The 27849-nt window shown below is 38.0% G+C and overlaps 1 protein-coding gene across 10 annotated transcripts in view; it reads left to right on the forward strand.

The window, feature by feature from the left end:
• Positions 1–27849, forward strand: part of CEP112 (centrosomal protein 112) — a 473818-nt gene that overhangs the window by 99867 nt on the left and 346102 nt on the right. For all 10 annotated transcript variants that reach the window (XR_005783756.1, XM_040452171.1, XM_040452174.1 and 7 more), the window contains 5 exons: positions 8599–8753; positions 9294–9423; positions 10455–10547; positions 11418–11477; positions 20622–20701. Coding sequence is in view for 9 of the 10 variants with exons in the window: in XM_040452171.1 (XP_040308105.1) it covers positions 8599–8753; positions 9294–9423; positions 10455–10547; positions 11418–11477; positions 20622–20701 (518 nt within the window). In the remaining variant the exon portion in view is untranslated. The remainder of the gene's footprint in view (positions 1–8598; positions 8754–9293; positions 9424–10454; positions 10548–11417; positions 11478–20621; positions 20702–27849) is intronic.

Raw genomic sequence — 27849 nt, forward strand, 5'->3', positions numbered from 1 at the left:
TTTCTTTCTTTCTTTCTTTCTTTCTTTCTTTCTTTCTTTCTTTCTTTCTTTCTTTCTTTCTTTCTTTCTTTTTTTGTTGATTTGTTTCCATGCCATTTTTTGTAAGCAGACACTTGTATAGATTATTAGACTTATGTTCTTTGGTATTGGCGGGGATTTTCTTGTGTGAGATTCATAATTAAAACATGTAAACACTGAATTTTTAAGACAATACATTAGAACTTATAAATCTGAAAACCATGGCAAAATGCTTAGATGCTTGGGGAAGTGACAGTGGTAAAATATAAGGCTCGATTCATATCAGCACTGAGACACACACGAGAAGTCTGTGGATGGCTTTATTGAGATTTTAGGCTCTCTTAGGGGAGTTCTTTACCTTTTTCTGTATCACGGATCTTGCTGGCAACCTTGTGAAGTCTGCGTAGTCCTTCTCAGAATAAGATTTTTACGTTTAATAAAACAGGTCACAGAGAGAGGCAATTTTTTGAGTTACAGTTATTATCATAATAGTAATAATAAAGTCATGATAAAGTAATATATGTATGTTTCCAAACTAATGGAATACATATCAAGATTTAGCAGTGGGCCTAATAACTGTGGTAACTGGTGAGTAATAATGAGGATAAACAGTATTTAGTGATTATCCAAAACTATGATGGACTATACAACTATCTGTGATTTCTGTTAGCCATAGGTATTGCTAAATACTGCCCTGGTTTGTTGACTATATTCAGTTGAAGGGTAATGCGGAAGGTCAGGGTAGTGAAAATTAAGATGAGATTTTCTTTTCCATTCCGGTTTCCTGACACTGTGAATTGTGCTCATCGACCTGGATCAAGGTTAAGAGACCCAACCGTAAAGGGTATCAAAGGGCCTCAGACACCTGAGATATTCTGTTGGCCATGATTACCTGTTGTTAGTAGGGACATGTGGTGATTCATGGGGCAACCTGTGTCCTCTCCGAGATCACTGGAATTTGTCATTTTGTAGCCACCGCCACCATTTCTTCTTCCAGCCTCATAGTTATAAAGAGACCCCCAGATAGCACTAGTTCATCATTTTGAATTAAATAACCATTTAAAAAAAAGGAAGACTTTATTTTTTAGAATAGTATTAGATTTACAGAAGATTTGACAAGGTCGTCCACAGTTTCCATATGCCCCACACCCAATTTCCTTTACTAACATCTTCCATGATTTTGGCCTGCTTGTTACAAATGAATCAGTACCGATCCACCATAATTTACGAGAGACCATAGATTATTCAGTTTTCCTTAATTTTTACGTAATGTTGTTTCTTATCCAGGATATCACATTACATTTAGTTGTTACTTCTCCCTAGTTTCCTCTTGGCTGTGACAGTTTCTCAGACTTAACTTGCTTCTCATGATCTCAACAGTTTTGAGGAATGGGGGGCAGGCATGTTGTAGGATGCTCCTCTATTGGATTTTGTCTCATGTTTTTCTCACGATTAGACTGGGGTTATGGGTTGAGGCCGTAGGATCCCACAGGTACACTTAATTCTCATCGCATCATATCAGTGGCACATGGTATTAATGACCTACCACTTTTGATATTAATTTTGATCACCTGGCTGAGGGAGTGTTTGTGAGGGTTTTCACCATAAAGTTACTTCCCACCTTTCCGTACTGTCCTCTTTGGAAGAAAGTTACTTATGCTTCACAAGTAGGGAGTTATGTTCTCATTACTTGAGGGTGTCATATCTATATAAATTGTTTGAAGCTTTTCTGCATGAGAGATTTGTCTCTTCTCCCTTATTTATACATTTATTGAATCATTTATTTGTATCAGTATGAACTTGTGGATATTATTTATTTTATACTCTGGGTTATAGTCCAGTATTCCTATATTTTATTTTGTTGCTGATATTATTCCAGCTTTGGCCATTGAGAGATCTTTCAGTGGGCTCCTGTGCCCCTTCGACATACCCCCATTAATGTGGATTCCATGGAGAAGGTATTAGAAACCATGATCTGTGTGCTGGGTGTGCTCATTACTGCTGGGTGTCATTTCTTTTATACCCTTTTATCTGACAGAGGAAGGGAGTATATGTGCATGTGCTGATCTGTGAATATATGCATTTCTATAAACATTTCTATATGTAATCAACTGTATATTTTTAAAATTTTTTTTCAACGTTTTTATTTATTTTTGGGACAGAGAGAGACAGAGCATGAACGGGGGAGGGGCAGAGAGAGAGGGAGACACAGAATCGGAAACAGGCTCCAGGCTCTGAGCCATCAGCCCAGAGCCCAACGCGGGGCTCGAACTCACGGACCGCGAGATCGTGACCTGGCTGAAGTCGGACGCTTAACCGACTGCGCCACCCAGGCGCCCCAACTGTATCTTTATTAAGCTAAGCATAATTTCTTACTGATGTCTGTAACTCTAATCCATTACCACATGGATTATCCTAGCCTCTTCCCCTTGTGTACCTGTAAATTCTCAATCCAGCAGTGGAAGCATGGCTTCCACCATCCTCCTTGTTGTTAATTGTTCAATTCCAGTGTGCATGTATACCTCTCTCAGAGTGTACCCCTATGGGAACCAACTTTGGGTACAGTGCTTATGAGCAGTTACTTTTTGCTTTTGGTCTTACAGACTCCACTCATTTCAAAATCGCTTAGACCATCACCTTTCCCCCCCTCCCTTTGATGAGGTTTTTTCATATATTTGTAACGTAACTAGATTCTCTTGTCACAGTCTGCATTTCTTCTTGAGATTTCCCCAAATTCCCAAATGATTTTTTATAAGGTTCATTCTTCGTACTTTAAAATTCCATGTGCTTTGACAAATGTATCTTCTCACGAATGCATCATTGTAGTATCGTACATAATATTTTCACTGTTCTAAAAATCACCTGTGCTTCACTCTGTTTGTCCCTACTCCTCTCCCTAAAATCCCTGGCAACCCCTGATCTTTCTTACTGTTTGTATAGTTTGTCATTTTCAAAATGTCATGTAATTGGAATCAGACAGTATGTATCGTTTTCAGACCGATTTCTTTCATTAAGCTGTTGTACCTTTGGGGCACCTGGGTGGCTCAGTCGGTTAAACCTCTGACTTCAGCTCAGGTCATCTCACAGTTTGTGAGTTCGAGCCGCATGTCGGGCTCTGTGCTGACAGCTCAGAGCCTGGAGCCTGCTTCAGATTCTGTGTCTCTCTCGTTCTCTACCCCTCCCCCACTCATTCATTTTCTCTCTCTCTCTCTCTCTCTCTCTCTCTCAAAAATAAGTAAACATTAAAATAAAAAGCAATTGTACCTTTAAGGGTTATTCATGTGTTTTTGAGGCTTAAAAGCTCATTTTTCTTTATTGCTGAATAACATTGAATTATATGGATGTACCATAGCTTGTTTATCCACTTGTCTATTGAAAGATATCTTGGTTATGTCCAGTTTTTGGCAATGATGAATAGAGCTGTTATAAACATTCACTTCATAGGGTTTTGCAGGGACATAGTTTTCAAATCAGTTGTGACTCAAATCAATTGCAACTTTGCCACAGGAAGTATAAGCAGAATAAATCAGTGCATATATGTACCACAAAATATTTATGAAAGTGTTCATGGCAATATTATTTTTCAAAGCCAGACACTGAAAACGACCCATCAGTAAAATGGATAAATTATTTTAGGTACATTCACACAAAGGAAAACTATATATAACAACGAAAAAGTTTTAGTTACTGTTGTGCCCCATGACATGGATGAATCTCTCAGACATACAATATGCATGACAAAGCCTGACCCAAAAGAGTAACCTATGATTCCATCCATAGGATGTTTTTTTTTTTTTAATTTTTTTTTTCAACGTTTTATTTATTTTTGGGACAGAGAGAGACAGAGCATGAACGGGGGAGGGGCAGAGAGAGAGGGAGACACAGAATCAGAAACAGGCTCCAGGCTCTGAGCCATCAGCCCAGAGCCCGATGCGGGGCTCGAACTCACGGACCGCGAGATCGTGACCTGGTTGAAGTCGGACGCTTAACCGACTGCGCCACCCAGGCGCCCCCCATCCATAGGATGTTTAACAACAGCCAAGATTAATTTTTTTCTGATGGAAGTCAGAGTAGTGGTTGCCTTTCTGGAGAGGATGAGCCATAAGGCTTCAGAGTGGCTGGTAATGTTTACGTTTGCAGTGGCTCATGGGTGTTTTCAATTTGTAAAGTTGTTAAAATGTATGCTTAGGATTTGTACATCTTGTCATATTTCACTACGATTATGAAATAGGATAAAATATGTCACTCTTTTTGCCACAGGAGTCGAACTTTAGCTTCTAAATAGTTGCTGAGTTGCCAACCCTTTCTAATTTTTGGCTCCTATAGGATTTCAAATGTCTGTGGGTAAAGGTCCAACATCTGTATTTCTAGCCCTTATTCTCATCCCGTCAGTTGCATAACTGACCCTAACGCATAATTTGTTGAAAATCACGTCTTTATTTCCTACCAAAGTAATATTCTTTGCCAAACTTTCTTTTAATTCCTAATGTGCTATACTTCTCCTGGCATATTAGATTTTGAACCTGAAAGATTTATGATTCTTGCCACATGTTACCTCCTTTACTTGATATTTCGCTTAATCATACCGTTTAGTTCTCTGAAAAATTTCTTGGATCTGCTCTCTTCCCTTCTGTTTCCACAGCTACCGCTTGAGTTCAGGCCATTGTTGCCTCATTCCAGGACCCTTCTGGTAACCTGCTAGTCCCTGTCCCTGTCTCCTCTTGTTCTGTATCTCACAAATGCAGTTTGTCCCATTTACCCATGATCAAGAACTTTAATTACTAATCTAATGCCTATTATAAGTTCTTCGTATAAGCCATGCCCGTTCAGGAACTCCAGCCTTGTCTTCCAAATGCCACATTTGAGTTCACGATGTGGGAGGATATTCTCTGCATACATGGTAATCTGTTTGTCATTATGTATACAGTTATTTGTTCCTTCCTTCATCCTGTTGTTCCCTACCCCGAATTTCCCTCCACGCTGCCTGTCACAGCCTGCAAAGTATGATCTGACATCAACATCTCTTTTCCTGAATAACTTTTTACCGCATTTTGAGGCTTCTGTTATTTTGTATCCCTTTAGTTCTTTGTATTCAGCTTAAAAAAGATTACGTCAGGGCGCCTGGGTGGCTCAGTTGGTTAAGCATCCGACTTCGGCTCAGGTCATGATCTCACGGTCCGCGAGGTCGAGCCCCACGTCGGGCTCTGTGCTGATGGCTTGGAGCCTGGAGCCCGTTTCAGATTCTGTGTCTCCCTCTCTCTCTGCCCCTCCCCTGTTCATGCTCTGTCTCTCTCTGTCTCAAAAATAAATAAACGTTAAAAAAAAATTAAAAAAAAAAGTTTATGTCGTGTAAATATTATTGTCTTAAGCTATTTCATATACGCCTGTATGCTTTCTCATAAATTTATTTTATTTACTCTGTGTCTGTTTTGTGTGTAAGACACCATGAGTGTTAGGAAAATGCTTTAAAAATAGATGATGAAAATAAAATAATAAATTAAAAATAATAAAATGAATAACTGTCTTTCTGTGCAGAGGTATATATGGGTGCATCTATTGGCATTTATTATTCTACAGGCACTGTAAGACTTCTTTTTTTTTTTTAATTTTTTTTTTTCAATGTTTATTTATTTTTGGGACAGAGAGAGACAGAGCATGAACGGGGGAGGGGCAGAGAGAGAGGGAGACACAGAATCGGAAACAGGCTCCAGGCTCTGAGCCATCAGCCCAGAGCCTGACGCGGGGCTCGAACTCACGGACCGCGAGATCGTGACCTGGCTGAAGTCGGACGCTTAACCGACTGCGCCATCCAGGCACCCCGGCACTGTAAGACTTCTTATGCTGTTGTTCTTTTCCTGAATTGACCTCGGTCCTAATTTGCTTCCTGTGAATACGGGTGTATGTGATTTTTCACAGAGCCCTGACTTTCCTGCTTATTCTTCATGCCAGATTGGGCTCAGAGATGCTATCGTCACAACCTGTGCGTATGCTATTGTTGAACCAAGCAACAGATTATCCACTTACTTTGGATAACTATGTTCTGATGATATTTTCTAAGATCTCCAGCCTTGGGTCATCCTTTCTTGGAGTATTCTTGCATTTATATTTGATCATCATTTCATTTAGCAGACCTTCCTTATATATTTTGAGTCATGTAACAAATTCATCATAGATTTTTAAATTTCAGTATCAGGGCCATCTGCATGTTGATTTCTGGTTTTTATCCTCTTGATTCTAACTTTTGACATGCCTTATATTTTCTTCTGTTAAGTTTTTTAATGTCTATTTATTTTTAAGAGAGAGTGAGACACAGAGCATGAGTTGGGGAGGGGCAGAGAGAGAGAGGGAGACACAGAATCTGAAGCAGGCTCCAGGCTCTGAGCTGTCAGCGCAGAGCCTGGCCTGGGGCTAGAACTCACGAGCTGTGAGATCATGACCTGAGCCGAAGCCGGACACTTAACCTACTGAGCTACCCAGGCACTGCCATGCCTTGTGTTTTCTGATCGAATGCTAGACATTGTGTATGAATGATAATAAATGATCTGGATGATGTTATCTTCTTCCAGAGAGGGACCACCCTAACCTCCAAGAAGGATCTTGTGTGGAGACAACTTTCCTTGATCCATTCAGTGACCAAAATGGCTCAAGGCAGGGTTGCAGTCCTTGGTCTACCTCTTGATTCACCCCAACTCCTAGTGTGGCCTTCTACACAGTTTCAAGTGAAAGTCTCTGACGTTACCAGGGGCCTTCCTCCTTGAATAATCTACAGTTTTTTCACTCCTCAGTGATATTGCTGAAAAGTCTAGTCTGCTTTTCAGAATCTTTTCCCTTGGTCTCATGGGCATCTGTCCTGTAAATGTTAGAAATTTGGCAAATTCCTCGAGGAGAAAACTTCCTGTGTGGAGTCCCTTCTTCTGTGAACCTTTTCTCTCAGGGATCTTGATTCTTCAAGTCCTGGCTGCCTAGGCCTGCTCTAATTGCCATGCCTCAACCTCAGGAATGCTGCAGCTTACAGAATGTTGACTGGTCTCTCTATGGTTTCTGTCTCTGGCCCCCTTAAATCCCAGCTGCCTTGGAAGTTCTCGAATGCCTTCAAATTGCTTTTTTCTTGGTGTCTTTTGGTTTTTTCACTTGTTCTCTGTGCAAGTGTGATCTGTTATTGCAACCTACTCCTTCATAGCCAGAGAGAGAAGTTTTTCTCTCTTAGGGTTTACTAAGACAGGGTTTCATTTCCGTTTCTAGTATATCTTGTCTCTTTTTGGTAATTTCCAAGAGAAGAAGGAATAAAAATCATTTTTATGCTACCATTTAAAACTGGAAAGCCAAGGATGTATTCTTTTCTTTGTTTCTTCCAGTCAATCGATATTTAGGAAACAAGGAAATAGAATATACATTGGAAAATGATCTTCTGAAAGGAATTCCCAAAGCAGAGGGATCATTAATAAAGAGGCAGAATGAATAGGATCCATGGAGAAGAAATCTGAGCATCTGATATGTGTCAGGCTCTGAGCTAGGAATTGTATGTATTTTCTGTATACCATATCTTCATACCATGTTTTTACGTTAGTTGTAGTTGTTTTCATTTCTCAAATTTAGAACCTATTGTTTCCAAAATTTAAATTATGTATCTAAATTTGTATTATAATGAAGAAAGGATGGAACGAATAAACAGTGTTGGGGTTGTACTATTATTTAATGTTTCAACTTTATTTTGAATGTTTATCTCAGGATGAGTATAAAAGAACTAATTGGAATATCATCCTAACCTTTTCTAATTGCTCACACTTACTGGAAGGTTAATTTTTAAAATGAAAATCAATTGTCCCTTCAGTTAATGCCTGCCTACCCTAATTTTAGATAAAGTCCCTAGTCATAAATAACCTTGATCTAGTTTTATAAAGGTGAGAAATTCAAAATGACTTAGGCATCAAGTAGTAGGGAAATGATTTAATTATGTGATGATTTTGAAGACTCCTGGAAAAGCAGTGCTTTTGGCAAAATGGTAAGTAAATAAAAATCTGAAACAAATGAAATATTTTTTCACTAATACTGCAACTGTGTAATAAAATACTTTTATACACTGATTGATGACATGTGTATCACATACTTTAAAATTTTAAAAATTAAAATTTAAAGTTTCTTTTTAAAAATATTATTACATTGCCTTTATAATTTTAATAAGTTTCTAAAACTTCAAATGAAGAGTAAAGAATGTTGCCAAGTACTTACCTAACAAGTTATTGAGTTACATGAAGGATAAGGATTTTGTAAGGATAAGGACTTCATCTCTCGTATTTACTGGTTTGTCCATAGATCCTGGAATCATACCACATTCAGTAAATATTCATTGAACAAATGAATAGCTAAAAGCATATAAACATGATGATCTTACTCCTATGGGAGAAAGCATTGTTTTTCTTTTTAAAGATTTTGTTAATTTAGAGGTTGGTTTAATTTTTATTAGTAAGAATATTGTGTTGCTATCTGTAATGGGGTGTATATTTTCTTCAGGCTACTTAATGATACAGAAGTGTTATAAAGTCAGTCAGGGGCTTTCTTAACAATGACTTATTATTTCAGAACCAGATGGTCAAGGAACTGGAGTCCCGTGTCCAGCAGCTGACTGGAGAAGCAGAGAACAGTAATTTACAGAGACAGAAATTAATTCAAGAAAGATTGGAACTTGAGAGAATTTACCAGATAGCATGTAATGAATTACAAGAAGTAAAGGCAAGGTATCGTCTGAAGTCAGATATCTATCAAGTGTGGCTGTAAAATACTGATATTGACTCTAAAAATTATTTGCCAGAGTTAATTACACATTTAACCTCGGGAGGTTTCCAGCACAGAGACTGCCATTTATTAATTTTAAAAGTCCCACTTAATATAAGAAGTATAATATTTAAGAAGTTGGTAAAAATGTAAGTAGGATACTTGTTTGATGTGTTGAAAGATAATGGGAGCACTGGGGTGGCTCAATTGGTTGTGTCCAACTCTTGGTTTCAGCTCAGGTCATGATCTCACAGTTTGTGAGTTCAAACCCTGCATCGGGCTCTGTGCTGACAGTGCGGAGCCTGCTTGGGATTCTCTCTCTCCCTCTCTCTCTGCCTCTCCCCTGCTTGCTTGCTCTCTCTCTCTTTCAAAATAAATAAGTAAACTTAAAAAAGTGTTTAAAAAAAAGATAATGCATTTGAGTTTGGTTCACTAAAAATTTTCATTTTAGAGGTTGATTCTAAACGTATTGGAAGTATATTTTACTCTCTTATTGCTTTTAGGCGCAACTCACTACATAAAGAGAAAGATCACCTTGTGAATGATTATGAACAAAACATGAAACTATTACAAACCAAATATGATGCTGATATAAACCTTCTGAAAAAGGAACATGCTCTTTCAGCTTCTAAGGTATTAGATGCTGTAGATACAGTCGTACAAAGTAGTTACTTACTTTACTCAGCTTAGAGGTGTAGATTAGCCATGTGGGAAGCTAACTATTTGTCATTTGAAATTAGTCTCTTTTTTGCTTTATTCTTGGAATAACTGAAACTTGTAAGGATTTTTATTGGTATTTAAAATGGAAAATGCTGGGGTACCTGTGTGGCTCAGTTGGTTAAGCATCCAACTTTGGCTCGGGTCATGATCTCGGGGTTTGTGAGTTCGAGCCCCGCGTCGGGCTCTGTGCTGACAGCTCAGAGCTTGGAGCCTGCTTCGGATTCTGTGTCTCAGTCTCTCTGCCCCTCCCTTGCTCGCACTCTGTCCCCCCCACTTATGAAAATTAAATAAGCATTAAAAAAAATTATAAAATGCTGAAAATGCTAAATGTCTAATACAGAGCATGATATAAATATTTAATAAACTAAATTTTGCTATGAGTTAACCCTTTCTAATACCAAAGTTTTTAAAGGAGAGAACATATAAAAATACAAGAAGAAATGCTCAGTTGTGTTAATAATACGTTTTTAGAGAACGATGTACATTATTATTATTATTATTATTATTATTTGGAAATCTGGGTCATGCTTTAGTTTTCCTGTCATCACATACATCTGCAAGAACCCTTACTAGCAGCCACACACTTTTGTGTCTGATACTGAAGAGAATTCTATAGCTACAATTCTCAGGCAATCAGTTACTTGCTATGTTATGAATTAAGTATTCCAGTGGATTTCATTTTAAAATTAAAATTTAGAATGTCTTCTGTCAGCCTGTTATCTTTATCAGTATTGTATTTTCATAACTTTAAATACTGTGCAGAATTTAGTTTATATTTTTACTTTAAAAGATTTTTAAGCTTTTTTGAAAACATATTTTTCATTCAGATTTATAGATTATTTTAATTCTGATTAAACCTTTAATCGGAGGGGAAAAAAGATACATTTATTCAACCAGAAGTTCTAGGATGGTACTGGTTTTCATTATTCTTAAAATTCTTTTAGGCATCTGGTATGATTAAAGAACTAGAACAGAACATCTGTCAATTAAAACAGCAGCTCCAGGAATCAGAACTTCAAAGAAAGCAACAGCTAAGGGTGAGTCCTTATTTTTATACAGAGCAGTGGCTAAATCTCACCTTTCCTTGTCTTGATTATATGTATAAGTAAGAGTTGATTTAAAAGAATCCCTCAGACATGGAACTAGCCATTTTTTCTTTTGTTACGTTGTAACATTTTCCATCTTATTTATTTTAACAAAAGAAGATGCTAGTGGGATATAGAGAATAAAGAACAATAATTTTAATTGGAATAATCTTTTTTGATTCATTCAAAAAATAAGCCTTATTTAAATACATTATTATTTTAGAATAATCTCCTCCCTTTAAATTCCTCTCAACCAGTCTTCATAATTTCTCTTTCTTCTTCACATCTTCTAGATCCTTCCTTTGCCCTCATGGTCAAGAAATGCCAGACTGGCATCTGATATAATTTCAAGTGTATTATTTCTATATTGAGTCAGTTGGTTGCTTTTAAGTAATCTCCTAACAATAAGGGCCAGAAAGTTTCTCTTCCACTCTAAAGTAGGTCCTTGTGAGAGTAGTTAACATCTTCAGATAACTAAGGTTTTCTGTTCTGCCCTAACATAAAGCTATTCATACTTCTATTTGTAGTTTACATCATTGGACAGGTAGGGCTCTTGTCATAATATGCAAAACTTCAATAAGGTTTGTCATCAGGTAGTTTGGTTTGTTTGTTTGTCTGTTTATTTATTTCTAATATAATTTATTGTCAAGTTGGCTAACATACAATGTGTACAGTGTCCTCTTGGTTTTGGGGATAGAATCCCCTGATTCATCATTTACATACAACACTCAGTGCTCATCCCAGAATTTATTTAGATTACTAATTTTATTGACTCCAGTAGCAACTTTAACTATAATAAAAATAAATATTTATTATTCACAGGATCAAGAAAATAAGTTTCAAATGGAGAAAAGTCATTTAAAACACACCTATGAGAAAAAGGTAATGTGTTTTGTGGGGCACTGTAAGGCAGCAAGCATGAGGGCTGGTTTTTACAAAGCCATGCATTCTAGACTTTAAAGAATCATTTATTTCTCAAGTTTATTTCAGCTAGCCAGTGATCAAATTTTGCTTCTTCATTTTTCATGTTTATAAACAGCTTCTTTAATTCGATTAATTGTATCAATGTAAAAACACCCCTTGTATATTATATTTAATGAGTGAAGAGTATTGTGGTATTAACTTCTCATAACACTTTGAAATTATACTTTTTTCTACCAGTTTAAAAATATGATACAAGTGATAGGAGCTGTTTGTGTTCTGTTGTATCATATGTGCGGTAATGCTAAATATTTAACCAAGGAATATAAAACAATGAAAGAATTGTCTACTAGTTAAAAATTTCGTGAATAATTGTTTCATGTTATTTAGAACAGTGAATAATTCTGCATATGCTGGCATCCGTGTTATCAGTAATAACTGGGGGTTTATTGATATACTATTAACACCTTTGGCAATAAAATGCAAGGTTCTATAGGTTTGTGACTTATTTTTTAATGTTTGTTTATTTATTGAGAGAGTGTGTGCATGTGTGCGCACAAGGGAGGGGCAGAGAGAGAGGGAGGGGGAGAATCTCAAGCAGGCTCCACACTGTAAGCACTGAGCCTGATGCAGGGCTCGATCCCATGATCTTGTGAACCGTGAGATCGTGACCTGAGCTGAAATCAGGAGTTGGAGCTTAACCGACCAAGCCACCCAGGTGCCCCTAGGTTTGTGACTTTTAAACTTTAGTTTTGAATTTGTTGTTTGCTGTATAACCTGGATAGTAAAGAACAGTTAAATAGCAAAGATTTTATTGCTGCTTTTGGAATTATTTATTGTTGCAATATTAGCCAAATTAATCTACTTGTAAAAATATACATATAAAAGAAAATGAGAAAAACATTAATCCTTCAATAATTAAATACATACAGTTTAAAATTAAGCAGGTTTTATAGCACAGCATTCTTAAAACACTGTGTATACCTCATCTCACTTATCCATATAGTCACTCAGCAGATATTCATTAAACACTTTCATTGGTCGAAGGTGTCATTGGAATGGGGGAGAAGGTTAAGGATAGATTAGCATAGATTCTGCCTTCCAGGAGCTTAATATCTAGGAAGAGTGTTTCTGTCATTTGGAAAAGTGAATATTTCTACTGACATGTATTGACCTGAATACATGCCCTTTAAAATTACAATTTTCTGGGGCGCCCGGGTGGCTCGGTAGGTTGTGTGTCTGACTTCAGCTCAGGTCATGATCTCGCAGTTCATGAGTTCAAGTCCCGCATCAGGCTCTGTGCTGACAGCTCAGAGCCTGGAACCTGCTTCAGATTTTGTGTCTCCCTCCCTCCCCCACCCCTGCTCGCGTGCTCTCTCTTTTTCTCAAAAATAAACCTTAAAAATTTTTTTTTTAATTATAATTTTCTTATTGCTAAGGTTTTTTCTCCTGCTGTTTTAATGCGGCCTCAATGCAAGATCTTAAATATATTTCATGTGTGCAAAATGGTATCTGAACAAGAGAGGGAAATATTGTTTTCATTGAAATAAAGAACTTATTTTTTTAGTTTTTTACTGTTGAGCATGCAGCTTCGTAAATATTTTTCTTACTAAAAGAAGACCATACGTTATCATAAGCCTCACCCCCACTGAATAACGCACCCTCTGGGTGTACTTGTTGGTCCATTGTTCATTCGTTGGGCAGATGTCTGGCTTCCTGTTCATTAAGGAACACCTTGGCCTCCTGCTTCTTTAAGCTCTGTGGTCGCTCTCCTCCTGAGATAGTATCTGGGTACCTATGAGGTGGAAGGAGGGGCTGGGGGCAAAGAGAAGGGCAGGCACTGACTAATTTTGAAAGAATGTATTCCTATCCCAAACTCCTGTTAAGTTCTACTGAGGACTGTTAGAGCTGGAGAGCCCATCTCCTACCACTGTCTTCTCTTGGCTAGTTAGCCACAAAGTACATTAAGGTTTCTGGATCAGCCCCTCTGCCTGGCGGACACACGCAGGAAGCAACGTTCGAGCTCAGTTTGCGCCTGTCCAGTAACCTCCCACCCACTCCTGTTGTGTTTCCCTGAGTGACAGGGGAGCAAAGCTGAGTCCTTTTTAGTAGGCGTCCTAACTACAGCTTTTTCCCTTTCCACACAGTATCAGCTGGCCTAGCTTTTTAATAATGTAAGTAGTTAAAGTGCGTTAATTGTTTTCAATGTAAATAAGAAGTGTTTAAAATAATAGCAATCCTTAAAAGAAAAATAAGCACAATTGGTCACATTGCATGTGTTCTGACTTCATTTGCGCTGGAAGAAAATGTTGCTCAGCATGTCACTTTTTGTTTTACAATTAATTTCACAGTCTCCCCCTTTTAAATTGACATCTGTTCTTATTTCTTTATTAAACCTGCTGTGATCTCAGTCCTTGAAGATTTGATGTCTTGTACCCCCCTCAGGGAATATCCTTCTTGACTGCACAAAGAGCTGACATAAATCTGACACAGTCCTGGACTGTGGACTCAATAGCCAAGTGGGTTGTATAGGGTTTTTGTTGGTCAGCCGGTGTTACAGGTGTGCACGTTCAGTAACTTTTGGTAGAAAACTTAGTTCTGAATATCTGTTCAGGAGGAGGAAATGCCATCTGAGTGACATTATTTCCTCACGCCAATAAGAAAGCAGCATGAGCGATTCTAACTTGTCTTTGAGGTCAGAGAAACAGCATCAAATGCTGTCCCTAATTTAAGCACACACACATATTATCTAATGGTTTTTATTGATCTCTAGCGGCTATTGCCTGCTCTTAAGATCTTTGAACATCAAACAAATAATAGGTAGTAAAACTAAATGTCATTGTTTGATGAAGTGTCCTAATCTGTTAAATCAGGAAATGGTCGGGCTAAATGATTTTACTAGCAAGGAAACACCTGCCTCCTACAAATAACCCATTGCTTGTTTTCCAAACAGTCACCAAAGAGTGAAAGATGGTACTGTTTACCTAAAGAGGTTTGTGAGACAGATGTTAAGCATGTATATTCTGAAATGTGCGAGAATTAAAATACCTACTTATAATTACTCTGCTGTAACTGTGGGACAGATGAGATACAGCGTCTGCTGGAGCTCGAAACCATCACAAAATCATATTCCAGTGTTTCACCTTCACTTATAATTCTTTTAATCAGGTTAAAATAATTTAAAATGGTCACAGCTTTACACAGAATATACTGTGTAGTATTTTGCATCTTCTACTGGCATGGTTTTCCTTAAGAGGACAGTGTGCCTCGAGTGAAGTCTGGGAAAAATGAAATGGCACAGTGAAACGTATTGTGGTGAGAAGTCATGCAGCCCGATGCCTGCGTTTCTCTCGCGGGGAAGCCGAGGCTGGGGATGGGGTGGAATCAGCCAGACGGTGTGGGTGCGTGGCCCCTTCCTGTGCTGGGATGTCTGCCACCGTGTATCTGTGTCCTTCTGCAGAGCAGAATCTCTTTCTTATTTGTACAAGTACTCCTTTTTTTGGATCACTTAAATTCTTGGGCTGCCAGGGAAAATAGACGTAATATTTTACATATGTTTACATGCATTTAGTAAATGTTCAATAATTGTGGTTGTGTCTAGTTCAATCAATTATTTACATCAGACTCCCATGTTGGGGAATAGGTGCTGTGTCTTTGACTCTCCGGTTTGTATTTTCATTATTTAAGTGATTAAAATTTATTTTTGGTATTAGCCATATATAGTAGGGAAAGGATTACAAGATCAGGTTATTCTCCACTGCGTAGAGTACATAAAAAAGGAAAGGTTGACAGAAACATTATCTTTATCACCACAGGTATAGAATATAGGTAAAATATATATTTACCTGGAATATAGGTAAAAACTAAACTATAGAATATAGGTAAAATAAATATCTACCTGGAATATAGGTAACAACTAAAAATAGAGTCCAAAAAGGCAGTTAACCACCCAATACAAATGTATTCAATTAAGGACAAATAAACAGATCTTATGTGGGCCAGGTATTGTGCTGGGGATGTAGACATACATGAGAAAGAAACAGCTTCTAGCTTTAAGGACCCTCAGCTCAAAAGTCTGTGCATTGACACATGCACCTTTACCTCCGAGGGAAGCCTCTCATTCTCCCCCTCAGATGGTCCCACTTTTGCTTCAGAAGTGGTTCCGGTGGTTTAGAGGCAATAAATCAGATCAAGGTGCCTACGTTAGCGCACCGACTGGTGTCAGGAAGGCACAGCTGCAAACCTGACGACAAGGTTAAGGTTGAACAGAGAGGGATAAAAAGCACTTACAAGAGCTCAAATTCTTAGCAACTCAGGGGCTATTTTCTGAAAGGGCAGACAGCCCATCTAAGGGATTTACTGTACTGGGCCATCACTGTGACTTTGGGTCTTCATAATGACCTTGGGTTTTCAAGAAACTGTTTTATGTATAGAGTGTTCAGTGTGAGAAGGTAACATTTGCTGAGAATTTATTATTATGTTCCTGAAATTGTTCTAAGGGCTATAGAGGAAGTAGTTTATTAACTCATCACAATTAACTTATTTTCCATGGAGTCACTTACTAACTCATCACAATTTTTGAAATATAGTTACCGTTAACCCCTGTTTTTCAGGGTGGGCGGGGGGATGCAGCGGAGGCACAGAGTGTCAAGTAACTTGCGGAGGAGCAAGGTAGAAACCCATGCAGTCTGACTCCACAGCTTGCTCTCAAGATCACCCTGTCACTTCAGATAGGTTTTCCTCAAAGTATGGGTAATTTTTTTGAAGTTTTCACTTAAAGGGGTAAATCTCAACGACACCTTCATGCAGAGCATTCTGAGTCCCAGAATAACAAAACAAAACAAAACTTAGCAGGGAACAGGGGAAACCCCTGGTGGTGCATGCAGGGCGTCGCAGAGGTGCAGTCCCAATGTGTACAACATCACTGACCGACCAGTAACCCTGCCAGCGGCTCCCTGTTAGTTCCCCATGTAGCAGGTGGCTTCAGAGTCCCGCACAAGTAGGCTGTGAGGTGTGGAGAAAACTCCTCCTCGGTAGAAATCCCCAGTCCACCGCCCTGGGGACTTCCCGGGACCTGGATTGCAGTGGCGGTCCCGAGAAGAAGACCGCCCTAGCCGGCGTGTCACGGAAGCCAGGTTGTGTCCCCCGCATTCTTGGCCAAGCCTCAAATCCGAAAGGGTAACACGCCCTTAACACATGAGTAGGAGAAAAGAGCCAAAATGGGGTCTGTGGAAGAACAGCATAGAGCAAAGGGAGGCCAATACAGAAGACCCAGAGAATGGAGTTTCTTCTGATAGGTATTACTCCAAAAGAAAACATCCAAAAAAATTCATCAGTAGAATCCCGGAAAGTACGATGTCTGTGAAAGAGGAGGAGACATCATAAGGAAAGAGAAGGATGCAGTGAAAACGGAGGTACTTGTCATGGAAAGGGTTGTGGAGACCCTGAAAACACGATAGCAGGTCCAAGATTCACGTAGGAGCTGGGGCGGGGTAGAGCAGATGCTGTAAAGTGTCAATCAAGACAAACCATTATCCTGCAGACTGCAAGGCAAAGGCAAAGAATGAAACATCTGGAGACAGGAGGTAGATACGAAAGCAGAAAACAGGAAATGAGCATACAATTGATATTCCTGAAGGGGGGCTCAGAATAGATTCGCACAAAAGGAAAGGTAGGAGAGAACCTTCCTGAAGGTCTCTGTATACGGATTTAGAAGAGTCACCCTGTATCAGGTAAAAAGCAATAAAGCGATTTCAACAGCATTTGAACCTCAGTGCAGAGAGTGGTTTTGTAAATATCCAGGCCTGGGTGAGAGGGGGCCGAGGTCAGGGGAGTTTAGTCTCCCTGGTTGCAAATCTGAATGGCTCAAAGCAGTAGAGTGACAAATGCTGTTTTTAGGCCAAAATGTTGTGACTCCATAATCTTATACACACCCTTTCCCTCAAGTGCAAGGGCAACAGCCAACCTTCTTGGACGTGAAGAGCCTCAGAGATAGATCACCCAGATATTCTTTTTGAAAATAAATTCTTACTGGCTGATGTACTTTAATTCACCTAAGGATAAGCAAAACATCACATCAAACAAAACAACAGAAAATACTTCAAGAATGAAAAGGAAGTAGGGGTGCATGCCACAAATAACTAAAAGAGAGTTGAATTTTAAATGTTTTTTGTGTACATGATACAAAATAATGCAGATGTCGGAAAAATTTCTCCAGAGAAGAGATGTGTAGATAAAGAAAAATGTTAAAACAGTTATCTGGATCAAATCAACCAGGTTTAAAAGAAAACAGAATGGGTAGGAGAAGTTAACGTGCTAAGCTGTTACTTAAAAAGATAGGACACAGAGGCTAATTTTTCACTTGTTGACTATTAGAAATATTGGTTAAAAATAATTGTGATATCTTTGTAGTGTCACTGGTGAAATGAAAATGTATGTCAATCTATCAGAACATAGACGAGTTTTGGAACAACAACAAAAGCTATATAAAAAGGGAACATAAAAACCCCAAAAGCCTAAAGAAAAATGTGTAAATAAGAATATTTTCGTGATTGGGGCACCTGAGTGGCTCAGTTGGTTAAGCGTCCAACTTTGGCTCAGGCCATGATCTCGCGGTTTGTGAGTTCGAGCCCTGCGTCAGGCTCTGTGCTGACAGCTTAGAACCTGGAGCCTGCTTTGGATTCTGTGTCCCCTTCTCCCTGCCCCTCCCCCACTCATGCTGTCTCTCTCTCTCAAAAATAAACAAGCATTTAAAAAAAAAAAAGAGTATTTTAGTGATGACAATAAACTCAATAATCTCCCCTAGTAAAAGAAAATGTGTAATTTGGGTCAAAAGCCCAATCTGTGTGATATTTGTAAGAGACTTAAAATTAATTAACCGAGGAAACTTAAGCAAAAAGCCTAGGGAAACATGTGACAGCAGTAGAAACATTAACACTGAGACGTTAACTTCCCAAATGTCATTTCCACATCTTCCACTCAAACAGCTTTTCTTTTCTTTGTGTTTTTATGTTAGTGGATGTTTGGATTTTTACTTAAGATTTTATTTCAAGAAAGGATTTTACCGATACGAATATGTATGTTTCCAAAATGTCCACGCTGGGTCATCTCTGGGTTTAATTTTGGGCTTTAATCTCTTTCATACTGTACGTTAAAGGGACCAGATCAGTGTGGGGTTGCTGCTTCTGTTGCTTTATTATGTACTTACTCCATTTTAGCATGCCTACTATGTGCCAAGCCTATAATACAGTACAGACCAGGGATCCAATAGAAGAAAGACAGTAATTTCAGTCTAGAACCTGGTAAAATTGTGTACAATTGAATTTTTTTCCGCATGGAAAGTAAAATAAATGCAGTGGCAAAAATTTACAAGGCAGGTTAGATGCTCTTTTTAGCGAGGTCGGTATTTATAAGGTATTTTAACTTTACTATTTAGAATATGGGGGAGAGGCGTCCCCTGTCCTCATTCTCCTGAGGGCCTACCCTTGCCACCACCCTGTGGGTTCCTGTTTCCCATTTTTTCTCACCTCTTGTTGTCACAGCAGCCAGTAGAAGCTTTTTGATATTCTCATGGAATATCAAAATATGAAAAAACTCAAGGAAAATGTCCTTTCTCCTCTCCTTTGAGTCTACAGACAATGGATTTTATTTATGTATTGATTTTACCAAAGCACCAAAGGAGAAAAATGTAAGAGAATTATCAAAGGAAAACGTTTCTTTTTTTTTAAATTTTTTTTTTCAACGTTCATTTATTTTTGGGACAGAGAGAGACAGAGCATGAACGGGGGGAGGGGCAGAGAGAGAGGGAGACACAGAATCGGAAACAGGCTCCAGGCTCCGAGCCATCAGCCCAGAGCCCGACGCGGGGCTCGAACTCCCGGACCGCGAGATCGTGACCTGGCTGAAGTCGGACGCTTAACCGACTGCGCCACCCAGGCGCCCCTGGAAAACGTTTCTTTAAAAAAATATTTTTGTTTATTTTTGAGAGAGAGAGAGACAGAGTATGAGCAGGGAAGGGGCAGAGAGACGGGGAGACACAGAATCCAACGCAGGCTCCAGGCTCCGAGCTGTCAGCACAGAGCCCGACACAGCGCTCGAACCCGTGAACCGCGAGATCATGACCTGAGCCGAAGCTGGAGCCACCCAGGCACTCCCAAAGGAAAAGGTTTTTGAATTTAGAGAGGTCTCCATCCAAACTGATACAAATAGCTAAGGACAGGCATTTTGGGCTAGCACTGAGTCAGTGTTTGAAGTGTTGTGTATGTGTGTGTGTTGTTGGTTTTTTTGCCTGTCATTCCTCTCCTAGCCCCTGTACCCACCAGTGGCCCTGTCAGCCTTACCTGGGCTGCCAGCAGGTACACAGCCAGTTTTCCCAGCCCACTAAGTGACTTGTGATTTCTCACCTCCCAGCCAGGCTCCCTTGTGTGCGGAACCGTGGCTACCTGTTGACTCCTCCCTTCCTGTCCAGCTGTCCCAAAGTCTCCTTTCCCTCTAGATCCATGTAATGTCCTTGTTGGATATGCTTATGTGCATTTGCACCCGAAGACTTCTCTGTGAAGAGAAATTTCCAGCCCTCATGATTCACACTGCCTTTCCCCCAACTCGAAGGATGCTGCGTTTAGGAAAGAGATACTCATGGTGGGGGGATTGCCTCCCACACCCAGTGGACGCTTGTTCAAACCATCCCCAGCAGTGGAAGGGAGGACTGTTTCATCATAACCTGTATATGTTTGCAGAATGTAGACACGTCATGTATCACATTCTCCTGAATCTCGTGAGATTCCTTTCCTCGGGCTAATATGTAAGTTAAAAAAAATTCAAAAGTGATTGCTCCCGCTTTGAAGGTCTTACACGTCAGTTTATTTTACAGGAAATCCCCACACAGGTAGATTCACACAGTTACGAACTTTGACCAGAAAAGAGGTATTGAAAGTATAGTAAGAGAAATAGTTGTACGGTAAACGAACATGCTTAACCAAGTCTCTATCTTCAAATATCTAAATCTAATTTGACATTAAAAATAGATTTAAGATTACTGCTTCATTGTTTGTGTTTCTCCTTTGAGCACTTGCCTTCTGGTAAATTTTACCGTTTTTGTCATGGCAGACTCATGACCTGGAGAGTGAACTTGGTAAAGAGAAAGAAGAAGCTCAAAAGAAAATCCATAAACTTGAGGAAGCACTGAAGTGAGTAAAATTGTAATATATTTAATTAAAAAATGCTCTTGTTCTAATCCGTGGGCCAAATGAAGTAACTAGAACTTAAACATCATCTTTTTATAACAGCCTTGCTGTGGTTTAGTTTGAGTCCATTTTCCATCGTGAATCTCTATTTTCTGAATTTTATTACTAGCCAGCACATTTTTTTTAAATGAAAAATCAGTTCATCTGTTTTTAAGTGATAGGAATGTAAGAAAATAGAACTTAGTGGTTTTAGATGCTTTCTTCCTCTTAAATGAAAACAGATTAAAACGAAAAAAAAGAAGATTGAGGTCTTAGGACATTTAGAAATTCCTCTGTAGATTTTTTTTTTTTTTTTGACAAATTTGGGTAATGAAATGTTCCAGTTGTTATATTTGAAAATGGACTACTATACAAGCATTGTTTAGAAAAGATTTTGTCTCATGATAGAACACTTAAATATACACATTTAAGTATCAGATTTTATTTGTCTTCTCCATTCATTTACTAGGTTGATTAGGCCCTTCTTATCAGTAGGTTTTATCGTTCGGTTTCTAGCTGGAAAACATTGATTTAGTCAATAAATACTGAGTTTCCACCATATGTCAGGTAGTGTGTAGTACCTTCCCAGAGGACCTTGGGGTTGGTTGGAAAGATATTCAAGACCTTTGGCAATTTTATCACAGAGTGATAAGAACAGGGTACCTGACCCAAAAAAGAGATTCAAGAAGGGAAGCTTACTTGAGTACGTTTTATCTAGCTAACTCAGAGAATCAGCTAATTCGATTTTTCCTTCTTCCTCAAAACTTCAAACAATTTCTAGAAAGGCCAAAAAAGAACGCTGAGAATCAAATAAACTTAGTTTCAGATTCTGCCTGTGAAGACTGCATGACCATTTCCTCTCCCTCATTTCCTTGTTAATAAAATGTATTAGCTGAGTTGCCATATAGAACATGTTAAAATAATTTATGTACTAGGACGTCATGGGGTATCAATTTTGTATCTACACAAGGACTTATGCCTTATTTGTTCACATCACTACGTATGAATTAGATAAAGTCAGAAGAGAACTGTAATATTCATTAAACATTAAGTTAAACAAGTGTGCTTTATGCTCTAAGTTGGACAGAACTAGGGCATTCTTGCTCTCTTTATGGATGGGATGCCCTTCCTTTATTCTGCATTCATTTTGTCCTCCTAAAATGTTGATTAATAACTTTCTTCATCTATTCAGTTTATCACCATTTTCATTTCTCTTTTGTTCTACTTCATCTCTCTTCTTTTGTAATTTCTCTATACTTTTTTCATTGGTTTGTTGACTTGCATTTTATATCCCTGAAGAAGAGAAAATCCCTTTGAATAACAGTACGTCAACAAATATTTGTTTGGTACTTACAATGTCTATAGACTGTGGTATCCTCAAGTAGAAGGTCTAGAAGATGTAAGTCCAGACATACTGTTGTTCTTAAAGATTTTGTGTAGTCCAAGTTAGGCTTTGGCAGTACTTAGAGTCCTGGATACTCACTTGTTGACAATAAGTGCAGTTGGAATTCAGAAAGATCTTTCCAGTGGCATATTGAGAGTTTATGTGTAAAATAGCATAGTATCTTTTAATGTTCACTGATAGATAGTGTAAGCCCCCTGAAACCTCTGTAGTTTTCTGTATACAACATTACCATTCACTGAGCCAAGTCACATTGTTTAAGGCTTTAAAGGTCTATACCAAAATACCAAATTTTACTTGGAGTTAAAAAGGCTATTTTATTTTAGATTTTTACTAAAACTCCCCCGTAGGCCTGTTTCTCCCATTCCCTGTGCAGGAGATGTCTTCGTTTTGACTAAATGTCTGTCTGACCTTAACAGTCCAACACCTAGGATAGCACGAGCATTCTGGCATGAAAGGAACAGAGTAAGTTGTTGTGTGGTCTGAACTTCAGAGTCAACAGCCCAAGCTGGCTGTCTCCCCAAGGAAAATAGTCTGGAGAGTGACTGCTACTGCTTTGGAATCTAAGAACTGTGTTAGACCCAGTTGGGGTCCAGGGACAATTCCATTTTTCCCAGAAGACAGCTATGTATGATCTAGAAATTTGCCTTGATTATTAGCAAAATGTTTTCTGTAATAAATATACACAAAGTGGAAAATCTCACTTTTGAATGTGGTGGTGTTTATTCATTTCATCATTTTTTCATTTACTCATTAAGGGTTTATTTCTTCTGTGTGTGTTGAATGTGTGGTAGAGACCAGCAGAGACAGCAGTTCATACATAGGAATTCATATGCGTGGGAGCCCATGATAAATGTATTCAACTCAATCTTGAGTTAACAGCTCAAGATGATACCTGAGAACCTCTCATTATTGAAGAGGGACCCTGATTTGCCGTCAGCATTCGCTTAAAATGCTGACTCCTTAAAGCTCATTCGCCTATTGTTATTATTTTCCAGAAATAAAACTAGTTTAATATTACTGCGCTACTTAGAGTTCTTACTCTACACATATCCTAAATAGTTTTTGCTTTCTATTTTATTTTTATTCTAGAAAATAATTTTAATATCCTCCAATAACTGAAAGTTAGCTGAAACTATCAATGGTATGAGTTCTATGTGTTCATTTGTTTTCAAAGATAAGTAATTAAAATATATGGGAAACATAGTAGACTAATGAATGGAAAATGACCATAGATAGCAAGATAATTTGGTGTAGCTCTTTGAAGGACTAACATGGAAAAAAATTTTTTTTTATTTTTAGAGAAGTTAAAAATCCATAAACAAGAGAGGTAGATAGTATAGATTTGGTTTATTCCTTTTCAATATTCATATATTTTTAACAGATTTGATATCTGAGTTTTTTGTGCTATGAAAATAATAAAGCATGGTTCTGAGATACTGTATACATTGTCTGTTTTAAAGTATTTGATGAAACATTGGTAAGTCTTCTTTTTGATTGATACTCTCAAGCATTTCTTTTGCAGTAAAATACAAAACTTCCTTGAAACAGATTTATTCTGATCCATTTTAACTCTTTTGCATTGTCAAATTGTAAACATTACAAATATTTCTACCCTCACACTAATATGTACATATAAAAGCTTTCTGGTTTTTAATTGGTACTGAAAATACGTAGTCGTGATTTTACTAGAACATATGATAATGTTGGTCTTTAGATGATATGGTGAGAAATGACCCTACAGGAAGCAAGCCCTTATTTAACTAAAACATATTGTTTTGGTTGTAGTTGTTATGTATACATATATATGTACACATGACTGTGTGTGAATTAAACTTCTACTGGGTTTTAAGAAGAAGTACAGAGGGATGAAACAAACTCAGATCTGGGCCTTAACCTCTCAGCCCAGAGGCCTGTTGACATTACTGAAACAAACATGCATTTTTGTTAAAAGGAGACGTCTTATGAAAACTGGCTATTCCTTTATTTTTCTTTTTAATCGTTGCCTTCCTTAAATTTTTATCACAGTTACTTTATAATCCTGAAACATGGGCTTATCTGACTTTTTGCAAATTTTTATAATATATAAAATGCAAACTTAGAAGATATTTGAATATATAAATATTTAGAAATAGATGCTAAGTTTGCTCTTGCTTAGAATTTGCTGTAAACAAAAACACTATAAGGAAAAGTGAAACAGTGGCTAATTGTACCCTTACAATTTTTAAATAATCGTTCTGAAGCTAGATCATAGAGTACCATGGTTTAAAATCTGAAAGATAAAAAAGAAAAAAAGAAAAAAAAAAGAGCATACGGGGAAAAGCCCCCCTCCCATTTAAGCCTTCTAGCTGTGTATTTTCCCTTTCCGGAAGCAGCCATGTTGCCAGTTTTTGTGTAGCCTTTCATATGCAAGCGTAAATACTCCTTTTTCATTGTCTTTCCTCTTGAACTCTACATATATCCTCATCTTCCTTCTTTTTGTCATTCTGACTCATCAGTATTCATTAGAGATTATTTCCTGTAAGGACATAAAGAGCTGCTTCCCCATCTAATTTATGCATTTGATATAATCTGTGTAACCGGTTCGGTACTGATGCCCGTTCTTCCATGTGTCGTCTGGTACCTGTATGGTTTGATTTTAACCTTTAAATCTGTGATCCATTTGGAATGTGTCCAGTGTTGGCTGTGAGGTAGGGATCCTGTTGTTTTTGTTGTTTGTCCAGTGGTTACTTACTTAACTCAAGATCATTTATTTAATAACCTAGTCTTTCCCTCATTTGAGTTCTACCCCAGGGCCTTTATCATTGGATGTGTTTCTAGATTTTTTGTTCCGCTCCAGAGTTCTAGATAGGCTTCCACCAGCCTCATGTTCTTTTAATTACTGCAGTTTAAAAATAACATTTAATGTCTGGTAGGACCTCTTATTCTGCCACGGTGGTCCTTTTTTTACAATCTTTTTCTTTCTTATTTATATGTTTCCACTTGAGCTTTACAGTTAGCTGTCTAGTTACAAAAAGAAAAAAACATCAGTCCCATTAGTCTTTTTGTTAATGTTGTCAAATATGTATAGCTCAACAGAGGAAGAATTGACATCTTTTAATGTTAAATCTTTTTACGCAAGATCGTGATACGCCTTTCTATTGGGTCAGGTCTTCTCTTGCGCCATTCTATAGCTACACCTGTTTTTGAAACAGACGTTGTTCTTACGAAATTTATGTTACTTAAATATCACAAGTTCGTTCTTTCATATAAAGCATATATACTAGTATTTTGACTATCAGGGTGAGTGATGTGAAAATTGAAACATGTAGGAAGTTGTGCCTTCTACGTTTGAAGTTTCATACAGAATTTGAGGTATAGGTTTTAAAATATCTGTGACTCTTGGTTTTGGCTCAGGTCATGATCTTGCAGCTTTGTGAGTTTGAGCCTTGCATTGGGCTCTGGGCTGGCAGCACGGAGCCTTCTTGGGATTCTCTCTCTCCCTCTCTCTCTCTCTGCCCTTCCTCCACTCGTGCTGTCTCTCTCAAATGTACTTTTATGTGAAGAATGCAGAACTCCTGAGGGCATTACGTGCTTTGTTTATACTTCTCCTGTAGCCATTCAATGCCTTATATCTGATTTGAATCAAATTAATTTATTGATTCCTCCTAACATATATTGTGTCCTAGGAATTTTGTTGGTACTAAGCATATAAAGTGCTGATCAAAGCAGGCATGGTCTCTGCTGTGGCCACCGTATACAGCTGCACAGGTTTTGTACTGCATACTACATCATTTGTTAGTATATTAGTATGGTACACTACGTATCAGTGCCCGCACCACGGAGGGCACTGTTCACAGAGACTGCTGTGTGATGTTCCGGAAGTTGGGTGTGGTTTTCCTGCTTTACTCAATAACCTCAGATATTATTGATCTTATTTTATTTGCTTAGTAGAAAATAATTATTTTGCCTGCTGTTAAGCTATTGTTGGGATTGCGGCCCTGTTTGTAAAAATAGAATGTGTTTTTTTTATAATGGAAATAGAAAAATAGAAAGAAAAAACAAACAAACAAGAAATGTTTCAGGCACCATTTCAAGAGTTCAGGCTGGTAATTTATAGGAAGTCCAGAATCAGTCTGCTTAACCTCCTACGCCCATGGCATCTTTTTAAAGCTCAGTTGTTTGAGCAGCTCCTAAGGGTCTTACTGCTTCGCTGGCTTCCCTTTACTGGTTACCATTAACTCAAATGTTCGGAGCGCATCACGGTTATCCTTTGTGTAATGTTTTCCTCTGTTCATGCGTGCAGAATGAATATCAGTGTTATTTTCTTCTGGAGGCCAGTCTGATAGGATGTCTCTAAAGCTACCCAACTTTTCTTTTCGGAGGAAAAACAATGTTAGGAACTTAAATACAAAAGTCGTATTTATTTTGGAATTTCTATCCAGAACTCTTTAGAATGCTACTGATTTTTTGTAGTGCCAATTGTAGACAGCTTATGGATTTGAAATGCTTTCAGGATTATATCGTTTAAATAATGAATGGATATAGGAAAAGTAAATAATAATAACTTCTAGTAGAGTTTATTTCAGCAAGTAAATAGTTCATGTATTTATAATAATAGTATGTAATGGGTTTATAATACAGAGTGAGCTTATTATAAGACAAGTAAAATGTCTATTTTTAAAACAGACTGAAATGACCTTTATAGTATAAACAAATATTAACATATAATTAAAACTAAAATATAACATAAACATGTAGAAAAAGGAAGATATTATTGTACCAGCAATAAAATTATTTCTGTATTTAAATTCTAAATTTGCCCTGACCTGAACTCTTTCAGGTGGTTTTAGGAGGCATTTGAGTTTATTGTAGGTTAAGAGATGGGCTCTGGACCCGACTGTCCTAGGTCCAAATTCCTGCTCAGATGAACAGCTGTGTGATCTTGTGTGTGGTGCTTAACTTCCATGTGCTGTAGTCTTTACATCTGTAAAATGAGAATAATATTTTCCTCCTAAGGTTGCTGAGAGGTTTGGAAGCATTAATAAGAAGCATTTAGAACACTGTGTGTTACATACATGTATGAGCCCTTCGCATTTTGTTTGCCATAGCCTTATCAGAGGACACAAACAAATTCTTCAGAAGACGTAATCTTTCCCTGGCACCAGTATGGTTTTAAACAGTTTTATTGATGTGTAATTATCACAGCATAGAATTTCCTCATTTTAAGCAGTGCTGAAAGTGGCTTTTAGTAAATTTACAGTTTGTGCCACCATCACCGTGACTCAAGTTTAGAACGTTTTCATCAGCCCCAAAGATCCCTTATGGCACCAGATTTTAGAAGGAAATTATCATAGTTGATTTTTTTTTTTCCGGACTGAAAGGAATAAGTAATAAGGGACAAGATCTTTGGCAATTATTTTATGTAAAATGCTAACCGACCACTTCTTATTTTGACCCTCAATCAAGTGAAGTCATCATATTGAGATATACTTTGGCATTTTGTGGAGACCTAACCAAATGGAGCCCTAATATGTTGCTTCTGGGTTCTTTAACTTTCTGATGCTTTAATACAGGGATGAATTTAGAAAGCATTCATGGTGTGTGTGTGTGTGCACGTGTGTGTGCGTGGGTGTGCGCGCACATGCACGCGGGCACATGCATGCACATGTAAATGCACTGAGAGGGATCTGGAACTATATATATATATATATATATATATATATATATA

This window comes from Herpailurus yagouaroundi, unplaced genomic scaffold (assembly GCF_014898765.1).
Source record: "Herpailurus yagouaroundi ecotype Mexico unplaced genomic scaffold, PumYag 206, whole genome shotgun sequence".
NCBI classification, from domain to species: domain Eukaryota; kingdom Metazoa; phylum Chordata; class Mammalia; order Carnivora; family Felidae; genus Herpailurus; species Herpailurus yagouaroundi.